The sequence below is a fragment of the Camelina sativa genome, chromosome 18 (genome assembly GCF_030686135.1).
Source record: "Camelina sativa cultivar CO46 ecotype springtype chromosome 18, ASM3068613v1".
NCBI lineage: Eukaryota > Viridiplantae > Streptophyta > Magnoliopsida > Brassicales > Brassicaceae > Camelina > Camelina sativa.
In genome coordinates, this window is record NC_141897.1 from 6451127 (window position 1) to 6471623 (window position 20497).

At 37.5% G+C, this 20497-nt stretch overlaps 3 protein-coding genes and 1 non-coding gene across 6 annotated transcripts; 2 read left to right on the plus strand and 2 right to left on the minus strand.

The window, feature by feature from the left end:
* Window positions 1-334: 334 nt before the first annotated feature.
* Window positions 335-441, plus strand: LOC147921610 (small nucleolar RNA R71). The gene has a single exon (XR_015589861.1). It is a non-coding gene; the product is annotated as a small nucleolar RNA R71 (small nucleolar RNA).
* Window positions 442-8849: 8408 nt separating this feature from the next.
* LOC104760740 (uncharacterized) lies at window positions 8850-11975 on the plus strand. Of its 3 annotated transcripts, none has more exons than XM_010483698.3 (11): window positions 8850-9341; window positions 9510-9567; window positions 9647-9757; window positions 9931-10065; window positions 10176-10245; window positions 10342-10397; window positions 10498-10623; window positions 10928-11067; window positions 11184-11256; window positions 11342-11416; window positions 11505-11975. In XM_010483698.3, the coding sequence occupies exons 1-11, from the start codon at window positions 9217-9219 to the stop codon at window positions 11811-11813; spliced, it is 1278 nt and encodes a 425-aa protein (XP_010482000.1). In that variant the 5' UTR covers window positions 8850-9216; the 3' UTR covers window positions 11814-11975. The 3 variants fall into 3 exon arrangements, with proteins under 3 accessions (XP_010482000.1, XP_010482001.1, XP_087355287.1); XM_087499161.1 differs by having other exon boundaries at window positions 8903-9341; window positions 9912-10065; XM_010483699.3 differs by lacking the exon at window positions 9647-9757 and having other exon boundaries at window positions 8857-9341.
* On the minus strand, window positions 11950-14801 carry LOC104760739 (uncharacterized). The gene is made up of 4 exons (XM_010483697.3): window positions 12805-14801; window positions 12570-12722; window positions 12411-12482; window positions 11950-12330 (listed from the first exon to the last, which is right to left on the minus strand). Exons 1-4 carry the CDS (start codon window positions 14761-14763, stop codon window positions 12217-12219), a joined length of 2298 nt encoding a protein of 765 aa, XP_010481999.2. The 5' UTR covers window positions 14764-14801; the 3' UTR covers window positions 11950-12216.
* A 3863-nt stretch (window positions 14802-18664) lies between these two features.
* LOC147921611 (uncharacterized) lies at window positions 18665-18970 on the minus strand. Its single transcript, XM_087497756.1, has one exon. It carries the CDS (start codon window positions 18968-18970, stop codon window positions 18665-18667), a length of 306 nt encoding a protein of 101 aa, XP_087353882.1.
* Between the last annotated feature and the right edge of the window lie 1527 nt (window positions 18971-20497).

Below are 20497 nucleotides of genomic sequence, written 5' to 3' on the forward strand. Positions count from 1 at the left end.
CTCAGCTACCTCATTCTCCCCATCTTGAATTGTTGTGTCTTCCTCAGCAAGAAAATGAATGTTTTTCTGTTGACTGAGCAGAATCTTGTCCAGCTTCTCATTCACAATCTTCAGATCCTTCTTGTATTTCTTATCTGGGGCTGAATCCACAAATCTCACAGTTCTATCATAGTCTTCATTATAGTTGCCATCTGACTGGGCCAAATTCTCTACCAGTTCCCATCCTTCATCCACATGTTTGTTGAGAAAATTACCATTTGATGCAGTGTCCAGCAACATTCTGATCTTTGGTAGAACTCCTCTGTATAGTGTGCTAAGTAGGGACTCATTGCTGAACCCATGGTGTGGACACTGAGTTTGATAACCCTTGAACCTTTCCCAAGCTTCACAGAAAGTTTCATTGTTCTTCTGAGCAAAACCAGAAATCTCATTCCTCAACCTTGTTGTCCTTGCATTGGAGAAGAACTTAGCTAAGAAGGCTTTCTTGCATCCATCCCATGTGGTGATGGCTCCTGTTGGTAAGGTCTTCTCCCACAGGTGAGCTTTGTCTCCAAGTGAGAATGGGAAAAGTCTGAGTTTGAAGCTATCTTCACTTACTCCATTAATCTTGGTCAGGCCACAGAGCCTATCAAACTCTTCAAGATGGTCTAAAGGATCCTCCATAGGCACACCATGAAACTTGTTTGACTGAATCATTGTGATGAGCCCACTTTTTATCTCAAAATTATTGTTTGCTACTGCAGGTGGAACTATTCTTGCCCTTTGGGTGTGAGTGTTTGGAGAATCTCCTGCTCCAATCTGTCTTGGTCTCTGCATGGGTGGATCCATCAGTGCTTGTTGCTCTTGTTCTTGAAGTATCCTGGTTTTCTGCTGTCGCAAGTCCCTTGGTAGGCGATTGATGTGATCTAAATACTTCTGCAAGTTCTGATTACCCTTTGATCTTGTCTGCATCAACTAACTCGACCAACTGCTCGATTCGGCACTCGCTCGTGTGCTTGCTCGAGTGGCGTGGTCGTTTGGCTAACTAACTGATTTGTACTCGATCACTTGGTCTAAGGTCACTTGATCGAGTGTAAGCTCGAGTGGTGTACCTGAAACTCAAAATAACCAACCCAAACTGTGAGACTGGTGAACAATTAGTGACATAACTTAATCTTGGATCTATGTAAATTCTAAATGAAACAAATCAACACACTAATGGCAACGACACCAATTGAAACATAATCTTTTTTTTTTGTGGTGATGATGGTTTGTGAAAGTGTATGTGTATGGAAGATGGAAGAGGTTTCAATTCTCTTATCCAGTTGTAGTATAAGAGATGTCAGTCCATAAAGTGTGTGATGTGTATGCAATAAGAATGTGAACAGTAAGCTAAGTTAAGCCAAGTATGAAAGTGATTTTGGTAAAACAGTTTGATGAAAATAAAGAAAATGCAGATAGGAAAATGGAACAGAATATAAAAGAACAACCCAAAGGTGCTCGATCAAGCACTCGACCGTGTGACTAGTTGAGTGACTAGGTCGAGTGGGTTTTGACGAAGAACAGATGCAATCTTGAGAAACTTAAACTGAGACAAATGCAACGAAACAGAAAGATATGTGATAAGTAAACAATCAAATGACAAAGAAGGCTTCTAGAGATGGATTCATGGGCTAGTGTTCAGGCTGTGGCTATCTAAACTGGTCAACAAATCTCAATCTACATGAGCTATCTCTAGACAATGATCTTAATGACTCACTAATCCACTCTCATGACATAAGTGATCAAGTTACAGTAACATCCTAACCCAACTCTCATTGGTGAAACCATACTGAACATGCTTTAAATACCAGACCATTACTTGTCAAAAACCACCTTGTGCAACCAATCTCTTGGGACAAGCATGATGATATCCAATATTGGATTAATCTAACAACCTAGAAATTGGTGTGATGCTAGGAATCTTAAGATCTGCTCTTACCCTCTCAGATATAAGAACAACTTAGAGCACACCCAACCCAGAAGAGATATTTAAACAAGCTAACTTAACCATTCCAGACTACCACAGCCCTAAACTAACCTAATCCATCTCCAGAATCCTAACTCACTACTCAAATGAACTAGACATGATGATGATGAACATAAACCCATAAATTAATGAAACTAACATGATAAGATAGATGAAATGATGAACAACAACTTAATATAAAGAAACAGACTCAGATTCTCAATACACTGAAAGTTATGGAACTTACAAAGTATAGAAATCTGAGAGAAAACAATAAATAAAGGGGAAAAAGCAGTAAATAAATCCTAAAAACCCTTAAGGGGTAAGAACTAGGTTTTTTGGTGGCACAGAGGCTATCTTGCATAAAAGAGGACTTTTTGCGGCCATGGGGTACAAAGAGTATATATAGAGGGAGAGGGAAGCCCTAATTTGGCTACCAGACAAAATAGCAAGGCGGCTTGATGTACTCGACCAGATGTGGTCGAGTGGGTTTCCTTCTGCTTTCCACCAGCCGAGTCTTGAGTTCCACACGGTCGAGTGTCTTCCATCCAAAGGTTGTGTGCTTCAGAGTCAGACGGTCGAGTGCTTCATGTTTTGTTGGTTTTCTTCTTGATTCATCTCCTATTCACTCCATTGATTGCACTCTCTTCATCCCAGATGTTATTTCCATGCTTCCTGAGTCCAATTCACCTGTTTAAACAAGGAACAATGCAAATGCAATGCAAATGCAATGCAAATCCTACTCTAATGCACAAACAGTCCTTAAACTATATGAAAATGACAAGACAGGCTGATAAAACATGTCAAAAATGTAAATAAACAGTGGTTAAACAGGGTAAAATATACACATATCAATCATACTCTATTTGTTCATTGTGATGGTTCTACATTCCTGGTCGTCCTTGTTTATGTAGACGACATTGTTATTGCAAGTACAACTGAGGGTGCTGCAACGCAACTGACAAATGCTTTGAAGGCAAGTTTTAAGTTGAGAGATCTTGGTCCTCTCAAATATTTCTTGGGTTTAGAAATTGCCCGCAACTCAGAAGGTATTTCTATTTCCAGAGGAAGTATGCTTTGGAGCTTCTCACATCTGTTGGAATGTTGGCTTGTAAACCTGTCTCTACTCCTATGGTTCCAAATCTAAAACTTTCAAAGACAGATGTAGACTTATTGGAGAATCGAGAGATGTATCGAAGCCTTGTTGGTCGGCTGATGTATTTAACTATCACACGTCCGAATATTACTTTTGCAGTGAACAAGTTGTGTCAATTCTCCTCAGTTATGAGATCCTCTCATCTCATTGCCGTTTACAGAGTTCTACAATACATTAAGGGAACTGTTGGTCAAGGCCTCTTCTACTATGTAGATTCTGATCTCACCTTAAAAGGTTATGCAGATGCGGATTATGGTTCTTGTAAAGATAGTAGACGGTCTACAACAGGTTTCTCCATGGTTTTGGGGTCTTCTATTATTTCATGGTGCTCTAAGAAACAGCCAACTGTTTCTCGCTCTTCTGCAGAGGCAGAATAAAGCTCTGGCCTCCTGTGAAATGGCTTGGCTTGGCATTTTACTCACAGATTTGAAGATATCTACAAGGTCAGTACCGATTCTATTCTCTGATAGTACCGCTGCTGTTTACATTGCCACTAACCCTGTCTTTTAAGAGCGCACAAAACACATAGAAATTGACTGTCACACAGTTTGAGAGAAGTTGGATCAAGGTCTTCTCAAGCTTCTTCACGTTGATACTGAAGATCAAGTCACAGATATCCTCACCAAACCTCTGTTCCCTTATCAATTTACTCATTTAATGTCCAAGATGAGTCTTCACAATATTTTTGCCTCATCTTGAGGGGGACTATTGGGTTTAGGAATCCGGTTTACTGGTTCATTGTAACTTAGTTGGTTAGCTTAGCTGGTTAATTAGCTGGTATACTTGTATATAAGGGAACATACTTGTATTTTTGATAGATTAAGAAAGTAATAAAAGTTTTGGATTTATGTTCAACAAACTTTGGATTCTTTCTCTCTCTTGCGATCGTAATACTCCATCTTGAGGAGATGTGTAAGAGATATGTAAATTAAAGATTTAATTGTAATTAAATTAAACTTAGGTTCCCTCTTGTAACCTCTATATATAATATATATTGTAATCTTTACATCTAATAAAGTAGTAAGCCTATTCTCTATACAGGAAAACCTCTACAAATTAATATTGTTGAGACTATTAATTTAATTGCTAAGTTGGACTCCTCTATAGGCCCAACTTTTTTCGGCCCACAAAGGTATCTCTTGGTCCACTAAAGTTGTTATGGATCTATTATGTACAACAATTTGGCCCAGGTTTAGCTATTTGTCAAACCATAATCTATTGGCTCACCACCTAGATTAGAATGGTCGAAAACTCCATCGTCACTTTGTTTTGAAAGCAATAGATAGCTTAGACAAATATGATCTCCTTGTGAAAGAAAACCTTGGAATTTTAGTGCTAATCCTAAAATCTTTTTACCCACCTAGGAAACTCTTGTTGCAACTATCCTCCTCTTTGGAGAGAATCTTTGCTAGACCTCTGACCTCATGGCTGACCAAGGTCAAGGTTTCCTTATCAACGTCACTATCTCCTGTTTGGAATGTGACTATTCAACAATTTCCTGGAACCCTCGTGGAATTGTCTTCGACTCACCATTCCATTGTTTGTGGCAGGCTACTACATTGTTCTTGTCTCCAATGTCTAGACTTAAAGTCGATTAACCCTATCTATTTTATCTACCAATCTCTTGTAAGAGTACTAGTTTTTATCTTTGTTGTATCCAATTCTGAGATTGATGTTTGCTTCCTTGTACTTGCTTTGGCTTGAATGAATGAAGTATATGTTTGACAAAAAAAAAGAGACTATGCCATTTTATTAATTTACTAGATTAGGACCCGCCCGATGTGCGGGTTTAGAGTTTTTAAAATGAAATTAAATATAACAAAGAATTTAAAATAAATATTTGTAGTAAGTAAAAACTATCTATAAAAGTCAATAGATACACCGAAGTGTCTAATGTGGTATTTGGTGTAAAAAGTGTGATTCTGTGGTTGAGACTATTAATCATGTTTTCTTTGAATGCCCTTGCTCTTGTGAAGTTTGGGATTTATCTCCGACTCCTGTCTCGTCAGAAGGTTTTCCATATGAGTGAGTGTACTCGAATTTGGATTTTGTTTTGTGGAGCGATAAGTTAGCCTGTGAAGACGCACTCTCTTTTATGGCGGTCATGTCAGCTCCATCTCTGTCTTCGGATGTCCAGATTTCTTCACCTCGTTGTCAGATTGATGGTTCTTTGAAAGCAACCAATTTGCATTCCGGATTGGAATGGTGGTGTCGCGTTGGTGAAAAGCGAACCTTGTTGTTGGGGGCCAAGTCTCTAAGAAGGAGCCCCCCCCCCCCCTGCATTCAGAGTTAGAAGCGTTGTACTGGGCCATGGAGCGGATACGTGCTGCAGGGATCGCTTGTCAACATTTCGAGACTGATTGTGCTGAGTTACTCACTATGATTCAGTCCCCTAAAGATTGGTTATCCTTCTCCAACGTGCTCGATGAGTTCAACTCGCTGGAATCCTTCCAACTATTCTCCATCTCTTGGTTCTCGCGTGCATCAAATACGAAGTTGAATTGTCTTGTCCATGTTTCGCATTCTCTTATCTCTGAAGTTTCTTTTGTAATTCCCTTCCCTCCGGCTTGGGCAACTAACCAAGGAATTTTCTTTTTATTTATTGTTTGCATGAAAAAAAAGTAAACCTATACACTTTTAGTTAAGAAAATAGTTGTAGATGAGTTCAAATTTATTAAAATTAAATAAAATTTAACAAATAATATATATTTATATAATTATTTTCGTAAGTAAAAACAATGTATAAAAGTAAAGAGATAAACTTTTAGTTATAGAAAATAGTTGTTTTTTTTTTGCTATAATACACTAATGTATATCCATTTACAAAATCTACATTACCACTTGAAGTGTATTTGTCCACACAAATATATTTTACTGTTAAAATATACTCATTATTCTTTACTACTACCAACAAATTGTCTTTATGAACATATTAAATAATCTATTGTATGTCTCTTCACTTTAACATTATTATAGTTACAAAAACGCATACGTTAATCTTACATACTCCTATCTTATATGTTACAATAGCAGTCGTTTTAAATAAATTATTTGATTGGTCAAAAAAATATGAAACGATCTATTTTTATTTTAAATCTTTTACTTCAAAAATCTCTTTCTTTATGTAAAGGTAAGTATTTACATTTTTCTAGAAACAGTAGTTAGTTGTATAATTTTCACAATCATATTTTTTTATCTTATATAAAAAGTAATCATTTTTCTTGTAAAATTAACAACTTAAAATCAAAATCATTTTTCTTGATATATATATATATGTATATAATTTCCTTATAATGATCTTTTTTTTTTTATGGTAGGTTTTAAATTTTTACATTTTTATTTTCTAAAAATTTAATAATTTTAGAATTGACATGTGTCAACATCTGAATGATATAATTGACACGTGTCAAGATCTTGTTAATTAGTAATTTTGACATCAAACTTTATATAATAAGATAGCGACATTAATTTATCGGTAACGTAATATTTATTATTATATAGTGTAAATTAATAATAATAATTATTATATATATATATATATATATATATATATATATATTTTAATTGTTTAAATTCTTAAAAATTATGAATTGAGATAATTTTAGCAAAATAAGATTAGACTTTCGGATGTTATAAATTTTATGGTTTTAGAATTGAATTAGTAATATTTAGAAAACATTATTGACAATAAATTACAAATACTATAAAAAATTCATTTATATATATGACATACAAAATTCAAATTTATGAATAATAATGTCAAATGAAAATGATGCATATCTAGATTTTTTTTTTAATTAGCTATTTTCATGACATGTTATAGAGTATTTTATATCATCTTTTGAAAATACAACATAACAATTGTTTTATACATATAAGCTCTATGAAAAAATTCAAAATTTTAAATCATACATTAATATAACATATATATATATATATATGTATGTAAATTTACTTGATTATTAATATATATTATTATTGCGACCATATTTTACATGATGATTTCAATAAAAAAATATTATGTTATTTTCTTATCGAATATTTATTATTTTTCTTATCAAGTTATAGTAATTATTAATTTATCTAGGTTTTATTGTAGTTCTAACTTCTAAGTAATATATTATTGATTAATTTTTCAAATTTTGCTTTGATTACAAAATGGCGATACAAAAAAAAATTGTGGCTCCAATTAGTGATATACAGTATTCATTAATCAATTTTTTATAGTTTGGTTTAATTAATCAAAAAGATATATTAATCATATTTAGGAGAAAAACAATGGGAAAAATATCATTAAAATCCCGAAGTTAGCATTTTCGTTGATTTAAATCATGAAGTCTGAAAATGTTGAAACAAATCATCAACCTTTTGTTGACTTATATTTAAATCACGAAGTCTTGTTGACTTCGCCGTTTGAAGCACATCGTTAACTGGCCAAACGGAGATATTAAACGGGGTTTATTATCTGTTAAACAGTTCCGTTAGTTCGTCGTTATCTCCTTTAATCTAATCGAACATTCCTCACAAATTCCCAAAATCACAAAATCCCCAAAATCACGAACCCTAATTTTCGATTCAGATGAGTTCTAGCTCGGAGACATCGGTGGTTGCTTCGTCCAACCGTGGAGTGCCATCCAAGTGCATTTGTGGAGCCGGTGTGAGGATCTTTACATCGAGAACCGATGTTGATGCACTCGTCTATGTTGAAGCCCTCCTCCGTGTTGATGCCCTCCTCTGTGTTGTTTGCCTCCTTTGTAAGGGTTCTGCTCCTCCTTGTGATCCTCCAACAGATGGTTGTGAAGCTGGTTGTGAAGCTGGTTGTAAAACTGGTTGTGAAGCTGGTCCTTGAGAGCCTTGTTCCCATGTTTGTCCTTGGCCAAACAATACATTCCTTGGTTCCTCTTCTCTCGCACCCTCTCCAAACTCTGCTTCGAAGTCCTCGCAAAATAGTTTTTCTACACCAACACAGTTTCCATCTTCTTCTTCAAAGACTTTGTTTCTATCATCCTGGTTACCCTCTTCCTCTTCAGCAGCCTCGTATCCAACATCATCACAATATTCATCGCCAACCACATCACAATCATCTCCACTTTGAGCACCTAAATCATCAAAAGGACACGAATCACGCTCTTCTAAGGGAAGAGGAACACAATTATACGGAATAATTGCAGAACCTGAACCATCACCTAATTCAGGAGCGGTCAAATTGGGATCAGTCGAATCGTGAGCATTCGACTCTTTTGCAATAGCCCCGTGCGCAGACGTTTCTCCATCTTTATCGGGCCTCTTCCGTTTAGGACGATGCGGTGAAAGCTTCTTTTCCTTAGTCATCGGTTCGATCTTAAGAGAAGACCCAAGGAGGAATCGCAAATTAGGGTTCATGATTTTGGGGATTTTGTGATGAATGTTCAATTTAGGGATTAGATTAAAAGAAATAATGACGTCGTAATGATAACTAACAGAACTGTTTAACAGATAATAAACTCCGTTTAATATTTCCGTTTGGCTAGTTAACGATGTGCTTCAAACGGCGAAGTCAACAAGACTTCGTGATTTAAATATAAGTTAACAAAAGGTTGATAATTTGTTTCAACATTTTCATACTTCGTGATTTAAATCAACGAAAATATTAACTTTGACATTTTAATGACATTTTTCTCGAAAAACAATAATCATATTGTTAGATTTAAAAATGCAATCATACGCATAGCTTAGAGTTAGACATTTGATTATAAAAAAAGTAATCCGCACAAGAGAGTAGAACAAGTTGCTTTGATCATTTTGATGATATAGCAAAGAAAAGTAGAAAAAAAAATAAAGACAAAGACGGAAGATACAAGCCCGATCTGGCCAACCTCAGACTCAAAACACCTTTAGATCTTTTTTTGTTATTGTCATAAAACTCCTTTAGATCTATATTTCACTGTTTCTTGGTGTTTCTGTTCGATTCCATTGAAGAAGAAGATATGAGATATGACATCAAACAAACCCTACGAAGCTTCAACCAATCTTAAAGAAGAGATACGTTTCTTCCCATCTCTCTCGTCCCTTCCTCTCTCTCAAAGCAGCGGCCATGCGTCGGCGGCTAATTCATTACGCGATCTTTCTCCCACCATTTTTGTTACTCGTTTTCGGCGAAACTAATCCTTCTGACTCGTCTTATGTTACTCCCATCAACTGGGATCTCTACCACTCCAGGTGAATTTTGAGTAATTTTGTCTCTCGATAGAGTTAGTTTTGCCTCCACAACTGTTAGTTACTAATTAGAATGAAAAGGGTCTTTGCCCATTTGGTAAAGTGAGAACCTTTTGGCTCTAAAGGAGAGTTTAGGAGATGATAAGTTTTGCCTCTATGTCCGAGTTGCAGTGATGATTTAATGGAGCAGATAAATTCGTTGGTACATCGACATCCAGATAAGCTCTCGGTTAGTGCCATTGTCTTCTTTTTTTTACTCTCTGTTGTTTTTTTCAGTACATTTTTTGAGTAAATATTTCGTTTCATAGATTGAGATGATTAAATCGGGGAACAAAGGCTACAATGCAGAGGTTAACGTGGTTACTTATTGTCGTGGTGGTAGAGATAGTGATGACAGGTCAAACTTTAGAGTCCTTCTTGTAAGTTCCCTTTTTTTGTATCCCTGTCCAAGCTATTCAGTTAAGACTGTACTGTTACTTTTATAAAGTCAGTTGTGGTTTAACTTGAAAAATACTTATTATATAGGTCAAGTTTCTTCATAATTTTTTGGGTAATACATGTGTTTTTTGACAGATGATTCCTTTTCTTCCAGACTTTTGGGCAGCATGGGAGAGAGCTTATCACCTCTGAACTTGCTTTTCGTATTTTGTCAATTTTGAGCGAAGAACAGTTCTTACCAAAGAACGGAGCAGCTCTTAACAGCACCCTTGACAAGCTAGTCATAAAGGTGAGAGTGTGTGTTAGATGATCCGTGCAGACTCATTTTCATCTTTGTGGTATTTGAGAAATTTACTTACACACAAGATGCTACTGTTTTTTTTTTTTTTTTGGGGTCAGATGGTTCCTATAGAAAACCCAAATGGTCGCAAACGTGTTGAATCTGGAGATCTTTGTGAACGCAGAAATGGTTACTATCTTTTTGTCTCTCCAGACTCCAATACATGGTTAGTTATTAATGCGTTTTGTTTAGCATTTCATCTTTGAACATATCCGTAAATCACAGGAAGAGGAGTTGACCTGAACAGAAATTGGGGTGTTGACTGGGGCAAGAAAGAAAAGGTACTGATTCCTTTTAGTGCACATTTTTATCTCCTTGAAGATCCTTTGTTAATTTGTAACGGTACTTGGTCCTTTTGTGTTTGTTTTTGGAATTTTCCAGGATTATGATCCATCTGAAGAGAATCCAGGAACTGGTCCGTTTAGTGAGCCTGAAGCTCAAATAATGCGGAAGCTAGCTATATCATTTGATCCTCACATATGGATAAACGTGCATTCTGGAATGGAGGTGATGTTTCTCTTCTGCTTTAGCTATACATTCGAACTTTTTTAGCATGGGAATAAAGGTCAAAACTTCCGTTCGAATTTATGAGTGAACGATGGATTGCTTGAATTTTCACATTCCGTAAATTGTATAACAAGATAATCTTGATCTGGTCGTTATTATGTATTTGTTAAGAAGTTTGGCGCTGATTCTCATGTTTTTGTTCACATTTTGTAAATTTTATAACAAACAAATCTTGATGTGGTCTTTGTTATGTATTGAGGCTCTCTTTGTAGCGGTTTTGATCTGATTTTTCATATGTTTTCAGGCTCTCTTTATGCCTTATGACCACAAAAACATAACCCCAGAAGGATTGCCGACGCAGAAGATGAGGACCTTACTTGAAAAACTGAATAAATTTCATTGTCAAAACCGCTGCATGATTGGGTCTGGCGGTGGCTCTGTAGGGTTTGTCTCTTGCCTCAAGACTTTTTATGAATATTTTCAGAAACTTCAATGCTACATCGTTTACTCCTGAAAGTTAAACCTTAAGGACGCTATTTAAACTGTTTTCTGGACTTTAGGTACCTGGCCCATGGTACAGCTACAGATTACATCTATGATGTTGTAAAGGCACCAATGGCATTCACCTTTGAGGTTTGTGTGACAAAAGTTATCTAAGCTCGACACTTTCATGAAAATAGGTGTCGCATATTTTAATAACTATTGCTATCACTATCAGATCTATGGGGACAACCAGACCACTTCAAGAGATTGCTTTAAAATGTTCAACCCTGTTGATCTACCCAATTTCAAGGTACTATGTTTTAAATTGTATCAAATCCTCTTGAACATGTTCCCAAAATAGGGAAAAACTCACAACGTTGCTTGCTGTTGTTACTCAGAGAGTTCTCAATGACTGGTCTGCTGCATTCTTTACAATTTTCCAACTGGGACCGCTCCACTTAGACGGAAACAGTTCCAAGGCTGCAGATAAATGGGTGTCTATAGACGAGTATTTGGACGGCTACTTGGTGGAAAGGAAGAACAGATATGGGAAAAACATGGAAGTCATCGATGTCGGAATGCAGGAGATCAAAACTTACTTCAGGCTCTTCATGTTGTCCTCGGTACTTCTGATGTTCATGTTCTGTTCCAGGATAGCTAAAAGCAAGTATAGTAGAAACTCCATACCTGTCAATGTCATGCCATAAAACATTTGGAGGAAACTCTCATTTAATTAACCCTTGTAAGTTAGTAATTTTTTTGGTTGCAAAACTTGTATTCCTCAGTTAGGAATGTTGTGTCTCATGAAAGACGAACATAATTCGTTGGATTTGAGATTGATTCTTAAGTAAAGGAGCTTTGGTTTAGAATTTCCAACGTATACAGACAGTAGCCGTATCCAAATATGGTCAACAACAGTTATATATTTGTACAGGTTGAATCTTTACATAGACAGAGAATATGAGGATTTGTATCAAAGACTTCCTCGTGTGATGTGTGCAGTCTGTGTCGTTACATCTCTGTCCTCATCTTGTGAGATATGTTCAGAAGCTCGAGATAAATTGATCACTTGAGCTCAAGATAAAACCTTAGCATTCTTCCCTTATGTTTTTATGAGGCTTTTAACGTCTGCTTCATGTATCTTAGAGCTGACCGTAACATGGATCTAGATTTTCTATCTGGTTTGCAGCCTGACATGATCATCTCTTCGTAAACACCCGGTACCTGTAAAATCATCAAATCTTGAAATGTCAAACCCTACTTACTGGTATATTCCCCTATCAACCAAAATCAAAGATTCATACCTTCTGGAATTTATCAACACGAATGAGAGCTTTCATGAGTGTTGTGTATGTGACCACGTCTGGCTTCACCCCCTGCAATTGTTTTGTGAGAGATGGTTGGTCAGTAAGTAGTTTCATTAAGGTGGGTTCAAAAGGTTTTAGCCAAGAGAAGTTAGATACGTTTTCTTTCATGTACTGCAACACGGCAAAGGCTTCAGCGTCTCTTCTATCCTCACCAAAGGCATTGATGAGGGAATTGAGAGCCAATAAACTCGGCTTTAATCCATCTGATGTCATCACTCTAAATGCATTCACAGCTAGCTCCGATAAACCCTGGCACATTAAGAAATTATTAGGTATCAAAAGATGGTTCTCTTACTGGATACCTCATGGACACAATGAACAGTCTTAATACCCTTTGTGCATATGCATTGATGAGGGCGTTGTACATGGTTGATGATGGTTTCAGCCCAACTGATTTCATCTCTTCCAAGCACTGTATTGCATCATTAAACCTCCCTGATTTGCCATAAACGTCAACGAGTGTTGTGTGTGTCACAACGTTAGGTAGTATCCCTTGGCTCTTCATCTTTCCCAACAAGCTTTTCATGTCATCCCATCTTTCTTGATCTCCATAACTATTGATCATGATGTTATAAGTCGTAGCACAAGGAAAGCACCCTCGCCTCTCCATTGCCTCAAACATCTCTTCTGCTACTATGTGCCTTCCATGCTTACAATGACAATCGATAAGCGTGTTCCAAGTCACCCTATCAGGCTCAATCCCTTCACTTAACATTCTATCAAAAGTCGTCATTGCATGATCAAGACAGTTAAACTTCCCAAAGGTATCGATAACCACGTTGTAAAACTGTCTATCGGGTTTAACACCGATGCTCTTCATCTCCTTGAGAACTTGAAATGTCTTTTGCCACTCGCCTCTATCACGATAACCTGCTAAGAGTCTGCTGAAAACAAAAGAGTTAGGCTGTACATCACCAGCTTCCATCTCTTTCAACACAATTCTCGCGCTTTCCCATCTACCTGCATTCACATATGCATCAATGAGGAGACTATAGGTATGTTCATCAGGCGAAACACCTCTCTTCTCCATCTCCGAAACCATCGACTCTGCATCTTTTAAAGGACCTGTCTTCACATACCCTCTAAGCAACGCATTGTAAGCTTTGGTTCTTGGTTTAATCCCGCTCTGTCTCAGCTCCTCAAACAAAGCTTCAGCCTCCAGAGTCCTTCCGGAATTCGCCAATGCCGAAATAATCGAGACAAGAGTAGCAGTTTTGGCGCTCAACCCGGTGGCTTGAGCCATACCAAGAAGCTGCAAAGCCCGAGAAGGGTCACCAGATTTAGCAAAACCGAAGATAATATCATTAACAAGCTGCACATCAAGCTCAAGCTTATCTCTTTCAATCTCTTTATACAACCTCTGCAACATAACTGAATCAATCTTGTTGCTACGCGTCAAGGACTGAATCACTAAACTATAGTTGACAAAATCGGATTGGTAACCATCTTGACGCATCCTAGAGATCAAATTAAGAGCCTTTTCGATATCATTGTTCCTAGCGCAAGCACCAATTAAGGCATTGTATGTCAGAGGTGTTAAGGTTTGTTTCTGAGAGAGAAGAAACGCCTCGTAAAGCTTGTCGGAACGGCCAAGCGCGTGGATGAGAATTGAGTAGAGAAGCTCATAGGAGAAACAGAGGTTATGTTTTTGTAGCCATGAGACGACTGCGTAAGCTAAACCGAGAGATGACGTCGATGAGGATAAAGATTTAATCAACGAGTGCCAGTATGGTGCTGGTACAGCTCTGTATGACTCGGCGAGCTCGAACTCCACCGGTTCGAGCGATTCTGGAGATGTTTCTGATTTGGATTCTGAATCCAAAACTAACTCGACTGGTCCGAATCTGGATAGGAATTTTAGAAGCGGAGAGAAGTCGTAGCGACGGTGAACCTCGGAGGTGAATTCGTCATCGGATTCTTCATTTGTATCTAAACCATTCCATGAAGAGAAGTAAGAAGAAGAAGAAGAAGAAGATGATGATGATGGTGAAGAAGCAGAGGCGGTTGCAGAGAAGGCTGAGATTGGCGGTTGGGAGACGCGGTGGTGGTGATGGTGGTGAGTGAGGAAGTAGAGAGGGTGAAATCGAGATGAGACCAGTGGAGGAGGTTGCAAGAGAAGCATAGTCTTCTTCTTCTTCTTCTTCTTCTTCTTCAATGGCGTGTCGTGAGTAGTGAAGAAGAATTTTTTTTTTTTTGGTTGGGTTTTATCGTTTTTAGTGGTTGCGAGTAAAGTGGATGTGTTGTGTTGTGTTGTGTTGTGTGTCCTATCGTATCGTCTGCTACTGTCCATCTCTCTCTCCCGTCTCTAATTTTTCTTTTCCGTCATTCTCAAAATTTTTAATATTTTCTCTATAACTTTTGTTTTAGCCCAAAACATATTTTTTTGTAACTATCCAATTTCTTTTAAGTAGAGGCTTTTTTTTTTTAATATGCTATTAGAAAATGGTTAATTTGTTGGGAAAAAAAGGTTAATTTTGAAATTCTCTTAAAAATTCTTTTTTCATATGATTCATTTTAGAGTATATATAATAGATAATCACATAATTGAAAATAATTAATAAACTAATTATGGGCATGTATGTCGGTTATGCACTTGAAATTACATAGCTCTCCATCTTTATTTTTTAATCAATTTTCTCTTCATTCTCTCCTCTCTGTTCACCTCTCCTCTCTCTTCACCTCCTCTTTCTTTCTCCCACGGCCAGATACCACCAGATCTATAAACTCTACAATTCCTTTCAATTTTCTCTTTCAATTCCTTATTGTTACCACCATCAAATTTAACATCAAATTCCTTTTTTCTTTCAATTCCTTTCAATTCCTTGCAAGGACACACTTTGCAAGGTTTTGGAGTGGACTGGTCGGAGTGATGATGAAGAATAGGTGGAAGATGCAGCGGAATGAAGAGATGAATGACAATGAAGGTGGAGGGGGTTGAATGCAGCAGATTTAAAGGGGAACGAAATGTACTTCTAAGAGAGATGAATATCTCTTAGACTACATCTTAGATATGACACACTAAGAAATAAACAAGTTGAGAAGATACTACACACTTCTCTGATCAAACAAGTAAGAAGAGATGTTTTTGATAAAATATTTGATGAGTAGAAAATGAGAACTACATGAAGTTTATATAGAAGAGGGAGGATGAAGGAGAAGAGGGGAGAAAAGAAAAGCATGCAATAGAATGCACAAAGTCGAGCTCATGCAAGGACATGCACAAGTCCACACTCATGCAAGCTCGTGCAAAGTGTCTTGGAAATTACAAAAACATTAAATGCAAAGTTTGAACACAAAAGATAGAAATTGGGCCAAGGCATAGAGATGAGCCTTGGACCACGAAATTGGCTGGCAAAGAGGGCTTGAAAGTGCTACTTAGGCCTCATTAAAAACTTTGTCAAGCAAAACCCAATGTGACAAAACTTGACAAGGGAAAAAGAGTGCATAAGCAACACTTAACCCTTTAGCGAGCTTCTTGAGCTGTGATCATCATCAAAATGGTTTGAGCCACTTCTTCTTGCTTATTTTCCAGCTCCCTAAGCATACCATTGATGGCTTGGTTGAACCTCTTGGATTTTGATCTTGTAAGAGGACCCGCCGGAACGATCAACGCTTCCTCCGATGCTTCCTCTAGTACAAGCTGCTCCTCAGGTCCATGTTCTTTGGTTGAGCTGGCCAAGATCTCATCACTTGGTGACATCAGTTTTGATTGCCATGTAATTTTGTGATTCTCTCTTTCGAGATTTTAAGGAGTGCATAACCTCATGTGCTATCAAGACATTATTTGTTATTAAACAACCTCGTAGAAAGGCTGTTTGTGTGTCAGAGACAATGGAGTCTAGATGATTTTTTAGTCTGTTTACCAAGCACTTGGATATTATTTTGTACAGCACATTACATAGAGCTATTGGTCTATAATCAGCTAGGGTAACATGATCTATTATATTTGGTATCATGCAGATATTAGTATGATTCAAACCTGATTTCATGTAGGATGTTTTAAAAAACTCCTTGACCTTTGTTACAATGTCTGCTCCAATGATATTCCAATAGTGTTTATAGAATCAAGCTGTTAGTCCGTCTGGTCCTGGTGCCTTGTCATCTCCTATTGAAGATAGAGCGGCATAAATTTCCTCACTGGTGAAGTCTTTTGTCAATGTAGTATTTATCTCAGGAGTTAATGTGGGTGGGAAATATCCAAAATCAATTGGTGAGACCGGAATTCGGCTAGAAGCATATATTTTGGTAAAGTATCGTTGGACATGGCACCCTATTTCTTGATTTCCCTTATGAACATTCTGCATATCATTTTAGTACTAGCATGGAAGTATGATGTATTGCGATCACCGAGTGTAAACCATTTATTTTGACTTTTGTTTTTCCAATACTATCCTTCATCCCTGTAAGTTGTGCTCAGTTGTCTCTGTAGTCTCGGGATCTGGTTCCTTTGTGTACGATCAAGGCTTTCCATAGTCGTATTTAAAGCAGCCTGGAAATAGTCTATTTGTTATGTAGCATTAAAATTTGCAGTGTGTTTTCGCTTTTCCATTGCTTGACGACACCTTATTATTTGATCACAAATGAAGTAGTATTCTCGATTTTTGCAAGAGTTCCAGCCTTGTTCAACAACAGTCTCAAAATCTGTTACCTGTGTTAGCCGTTTGTCAAAACGGAATGGCTCATGGGGACCAAATGTTATAGGATTCAAATTTGTCAATATTGGCTTATGATCTGAGCCATTAAACTCCAAAAATTCAGCTTCTGCAGAAGGAAAAGCCGTAGACTATTGAGAATTAACCAAAGAGAATTTGTCTCTTTTTGATCTTAAATCTGAAAGATCACAAACTGAGAGCATTGTTCTGAATCTTCTGAATGTCCATTCTTCTCTCTGAGGTCCTCCTATCTTCTCCTCATTACTTATAATTTCATTAAAATAATTGGCAAGCATCCAAGGGTCAGTTCTTGTTTCACTTATATGTTCTAAATGTTCCCAAAACAAATGTCTCTGACTTGGAACAGGATGACCATAACTTATATTATTAAATTCAATGTGAACATCAATTATCCTTTCATCTTGATACAAGGATGATAAGGAAAAATTGTGTGCCCACATCATTGCTAAACCACCACTCCTTCCTTGAGGGGGTTCTGTTATTACATTAGAAAATCCTAAAACAGAAGCAAAGTCACACACAACGGAACAACTATTTAGAGTTTCACACAAAAACAAAACATGTGGTTTTAAAATACGACATATAAGCTTTAGAGGAAATTGTGTCAGCGGCGAGCAGATGCCCTGACAGTTCCAGGAGATGACTCTCATGGTGGCATTGGGGGTACCGGGCCCCCCGTGCCTCCGTCCAATACTGTACCACTGCAGGATCTTGCAGACTCCACCCTACCCTTCTTATGAAACTGGTTAAGGGCCATCAGATCTTCTTCCTCTTCACAATGTTGGTAATATTGTTCCATAGCATCTCGATTCCTCTTTGTAGAGGCTTTGCCTTCATTGACAGCAGAGGTGAATTCCTGCAAAGATTGTGTCATAGTCGCTTTCTCCCTGCCCTTTGTCTACTTAGTGAATACCGAAGTGTTTCAGCTGTTAACTATGTGTCCTCAAACACACTTGGTATGGAAGTATCTTCTGACTCAGTGATGATGAATTCCCGGTTTGCTTTGGCTGGTACCACTCCTGGAATCTCACCATCAGGCGCAATGGTTTGCAGAGTGTTTGCGTCTGATTCAGGCCCATCAGGATTCTGATAGTCATGATGATCATAGTCATCCGGATCATAACCATCGTCACCTCCATTCTCACCATCATTCACCTCATCTTCATAGGATAGAGGACACTCTTTGGCATCGTGTGCCAGGGATCTACAGTTGGAACAGAAAATTACACAAGTGTTTGTATTTAAACTTCAGAATGGTGTTTCATCACCCCCAAATTGAAAGTTTCTCTGAAAACGGAGGGGAGTTTCTATATTCCAATTCAAACAGATCCTCACAAACTCCACCATGTTAGTATTATCGAAATCAACATTTGCAACATGACCTAGTTGATTCCCAATGTAATTAACCATAGATGTGTTGAGAAATTGAATTGGTATTTCTCGTACCTGGATCCAAAATGGTATGACCTTCATTTCCGCTTCAGTGCTATTGGGGTACCAACAGTGCAGTGAGGGCATCTAGTCATTAAAATCCCAGGGGCCACAACGGAGGACTAAGTTCAATGCTTCCTCTGTCTTGAAAACGAAGAGGGTTTTTCCTTCTCCCAGAATCCTCCCCCAACATGCATCAGCGAAACCCCAAATCTTTGGCATTTGACCAACAACCGCCCTTAGGTTTTGTTTCTTCGGGTTCACAACAAAAACGATCAACAAAAAACGATTCTCATTAATTGCTTTGCCACACAACTCAGGCACTATGACGATTGGGACATCGATGATACCCAAATCGAGATTCTGTAGAGACTTCCGTATGTAATCACTCATTTTGGGAGACAACGATAGTGTTTGTGAAAGAAAGACAAGATTGGTTGTTTGAAATGTGAAGACCAAGGATTGGATTCCCACATATTTATATATGGTTAGCCACAACGGTTTTCTTTGACAGTTATCCCTCGACAAAATCGGGGATAAGAAACTGCCAACAGTTAACTGTCGCAAACAACAACCGTCAAAATCCAAATAGAAAACGCTCAGATTTGTCGGGAAAACATGTTCTGATGTGATCATGGATGAAGCTAAGGAGGATGAGCTTGTAGCTGAGCTTGAACCTGAGGAATATGTAGCTGAGCTTGAATCAGAGGAGCTTGTTGCGGAGGAGCCATTGCTTGTACCTGAAGGACCAATGACTAGAGCAAAAGCTAAGCAGCTAAGGAATGCAGTAAATGGGCTTATTCAAGAGCTTATGGCCAAAGAGAGCATGGGAAAACCTTTTGGGGATGATACCTATCAAGTCCAGCCTACTTTGACCTTAATTCAAGTCCAAGAAAGCCCAAAATAATCCCTTTATGTTGTGGTCCAAGAGGAGTGACGAAAATAAGTTCAAGAGTCACCTTGGGAAGGGATACATGGACCAAAAGTTGAATCTTCATTAAACTATCTATCTTTAATGTTTTTAGTCTTCAAGAATAATAAGTGTTTGGCTTTGTTACCAAGATTTGTTTCCTATATAAACTCATGTAAGATCAATGAAATAATCATCCAACTTTTTGTCAAAACCTTTTCTTTTCTTTGAGAGTGATTCTCTTCTGTTCTTTGTGAACAAAACTGATTGCTTGGTGTTATTCCAACAATCAAAATCGAATACTTGGCGTGATTCCAATAGTCAAAACCCCGATCTCCTTGGTGCGAGGCTGAGAGATCAAACCGGTATATCAAGAGTCTTTCTGCAACTCTTGTGCAACCAATCATTCCACCATCCTTATTCTGGAGACTCCATTGTCTTTAGAGTCAAGGTGTCTCTATCAACCAACTTAAAGGTGCCGAATCCTTGGGAGGATCACATCAAGTGGTATCAGAGCACACCCTTGAGTTTGGTAATCTATCATTCTATCGTCTAACCTTTCACCTTCTTTCTATCATTTTCTGTCTTTCCATCTTCTTTCTATCTTTCATCTTCTTTCTTTCATCTTCTATCTTTCCAGCTTCATCTTCATTTATTTAATTTTCTATTTAGTTTTATAAAAAAAAAAGAACCTGTTCTATCGAAAAAGGTGAAAGGACCTGTTCTATCGAAAAAAAGAGAGAAGAACCTGTTCTAATCAAAAAAAAAAAAAAAAGAAGAAGAAGAACCCGTTCTAATAAAAAAAAAAGAGAAGAACCCGTTCTATTTTATTCTATTTTGTTCTATCTATTTCAATATTATTTTTGTCCATTCTTTTCTTGTCCATTTTGGAATCGCATTGAGTTAAATCTGTTTTGGATGCTTTGGAAAACACATTGGGTTTGATTGGTTTCTGTTCTATTAGACCCTTTGAGAGTCACTAGAACACACTTTGAGAGTCGAGAGTAAAC

Excerpts from the sequence above, each read along its gene's own strand:
- LOC104760740 (XM_010483698.3), top strand. The coding sequence starts at position 9,217 with ATGCGTCGGCGGCTAATTCATTACGCGATCTTTCTCCCACCATTTTTG. Across the intron at positions 9,758-9,930 it reads CAAACTTTAGAGTCCTTCTT|ACTTTTGGGCAGCATGGGAG; the intron begins GTAAGTTCCCTT and ends CTTTTCTTCCAG. Across the intron at positions 10,398-10,497 it reads ACTGGGGCAAGAAAGAAAAG|GATTATGATCCATCTGAAGA; the intron begins GTACTGATTCCT and ends GGAATTTTCCAG.
- LOC104760739 (XM_010483697.3), bottom strand. The coding sequence starts at position 14,763 with ATGGACAGTAGCAGACGATACGATAGGACACACAACACAACACAACAC. Across the intron at positions 12,483-12,569 it reads TGCAGTACATGAAAGAAAAC|GGGGTGAAGCCAGACGTGGT; the intron begins GTATCTAACTTC and ends AAACAATTGCAG. Across the intron at positions 12,331-12,410 it reads GTGTTGATAAATTCCAGAAG|GTACCGGGTGTTTACGAAGA; the intron begins GTATGAATCTTT and ends ATGATTTTACAG.
- LOC147921611 (XM_087497756.1), bottom strand. The coding sequence starts at position 18,970 with ATGAGTGATTACATACGGAAGTCTCTACAGAATCTCGATTTGGGTATC.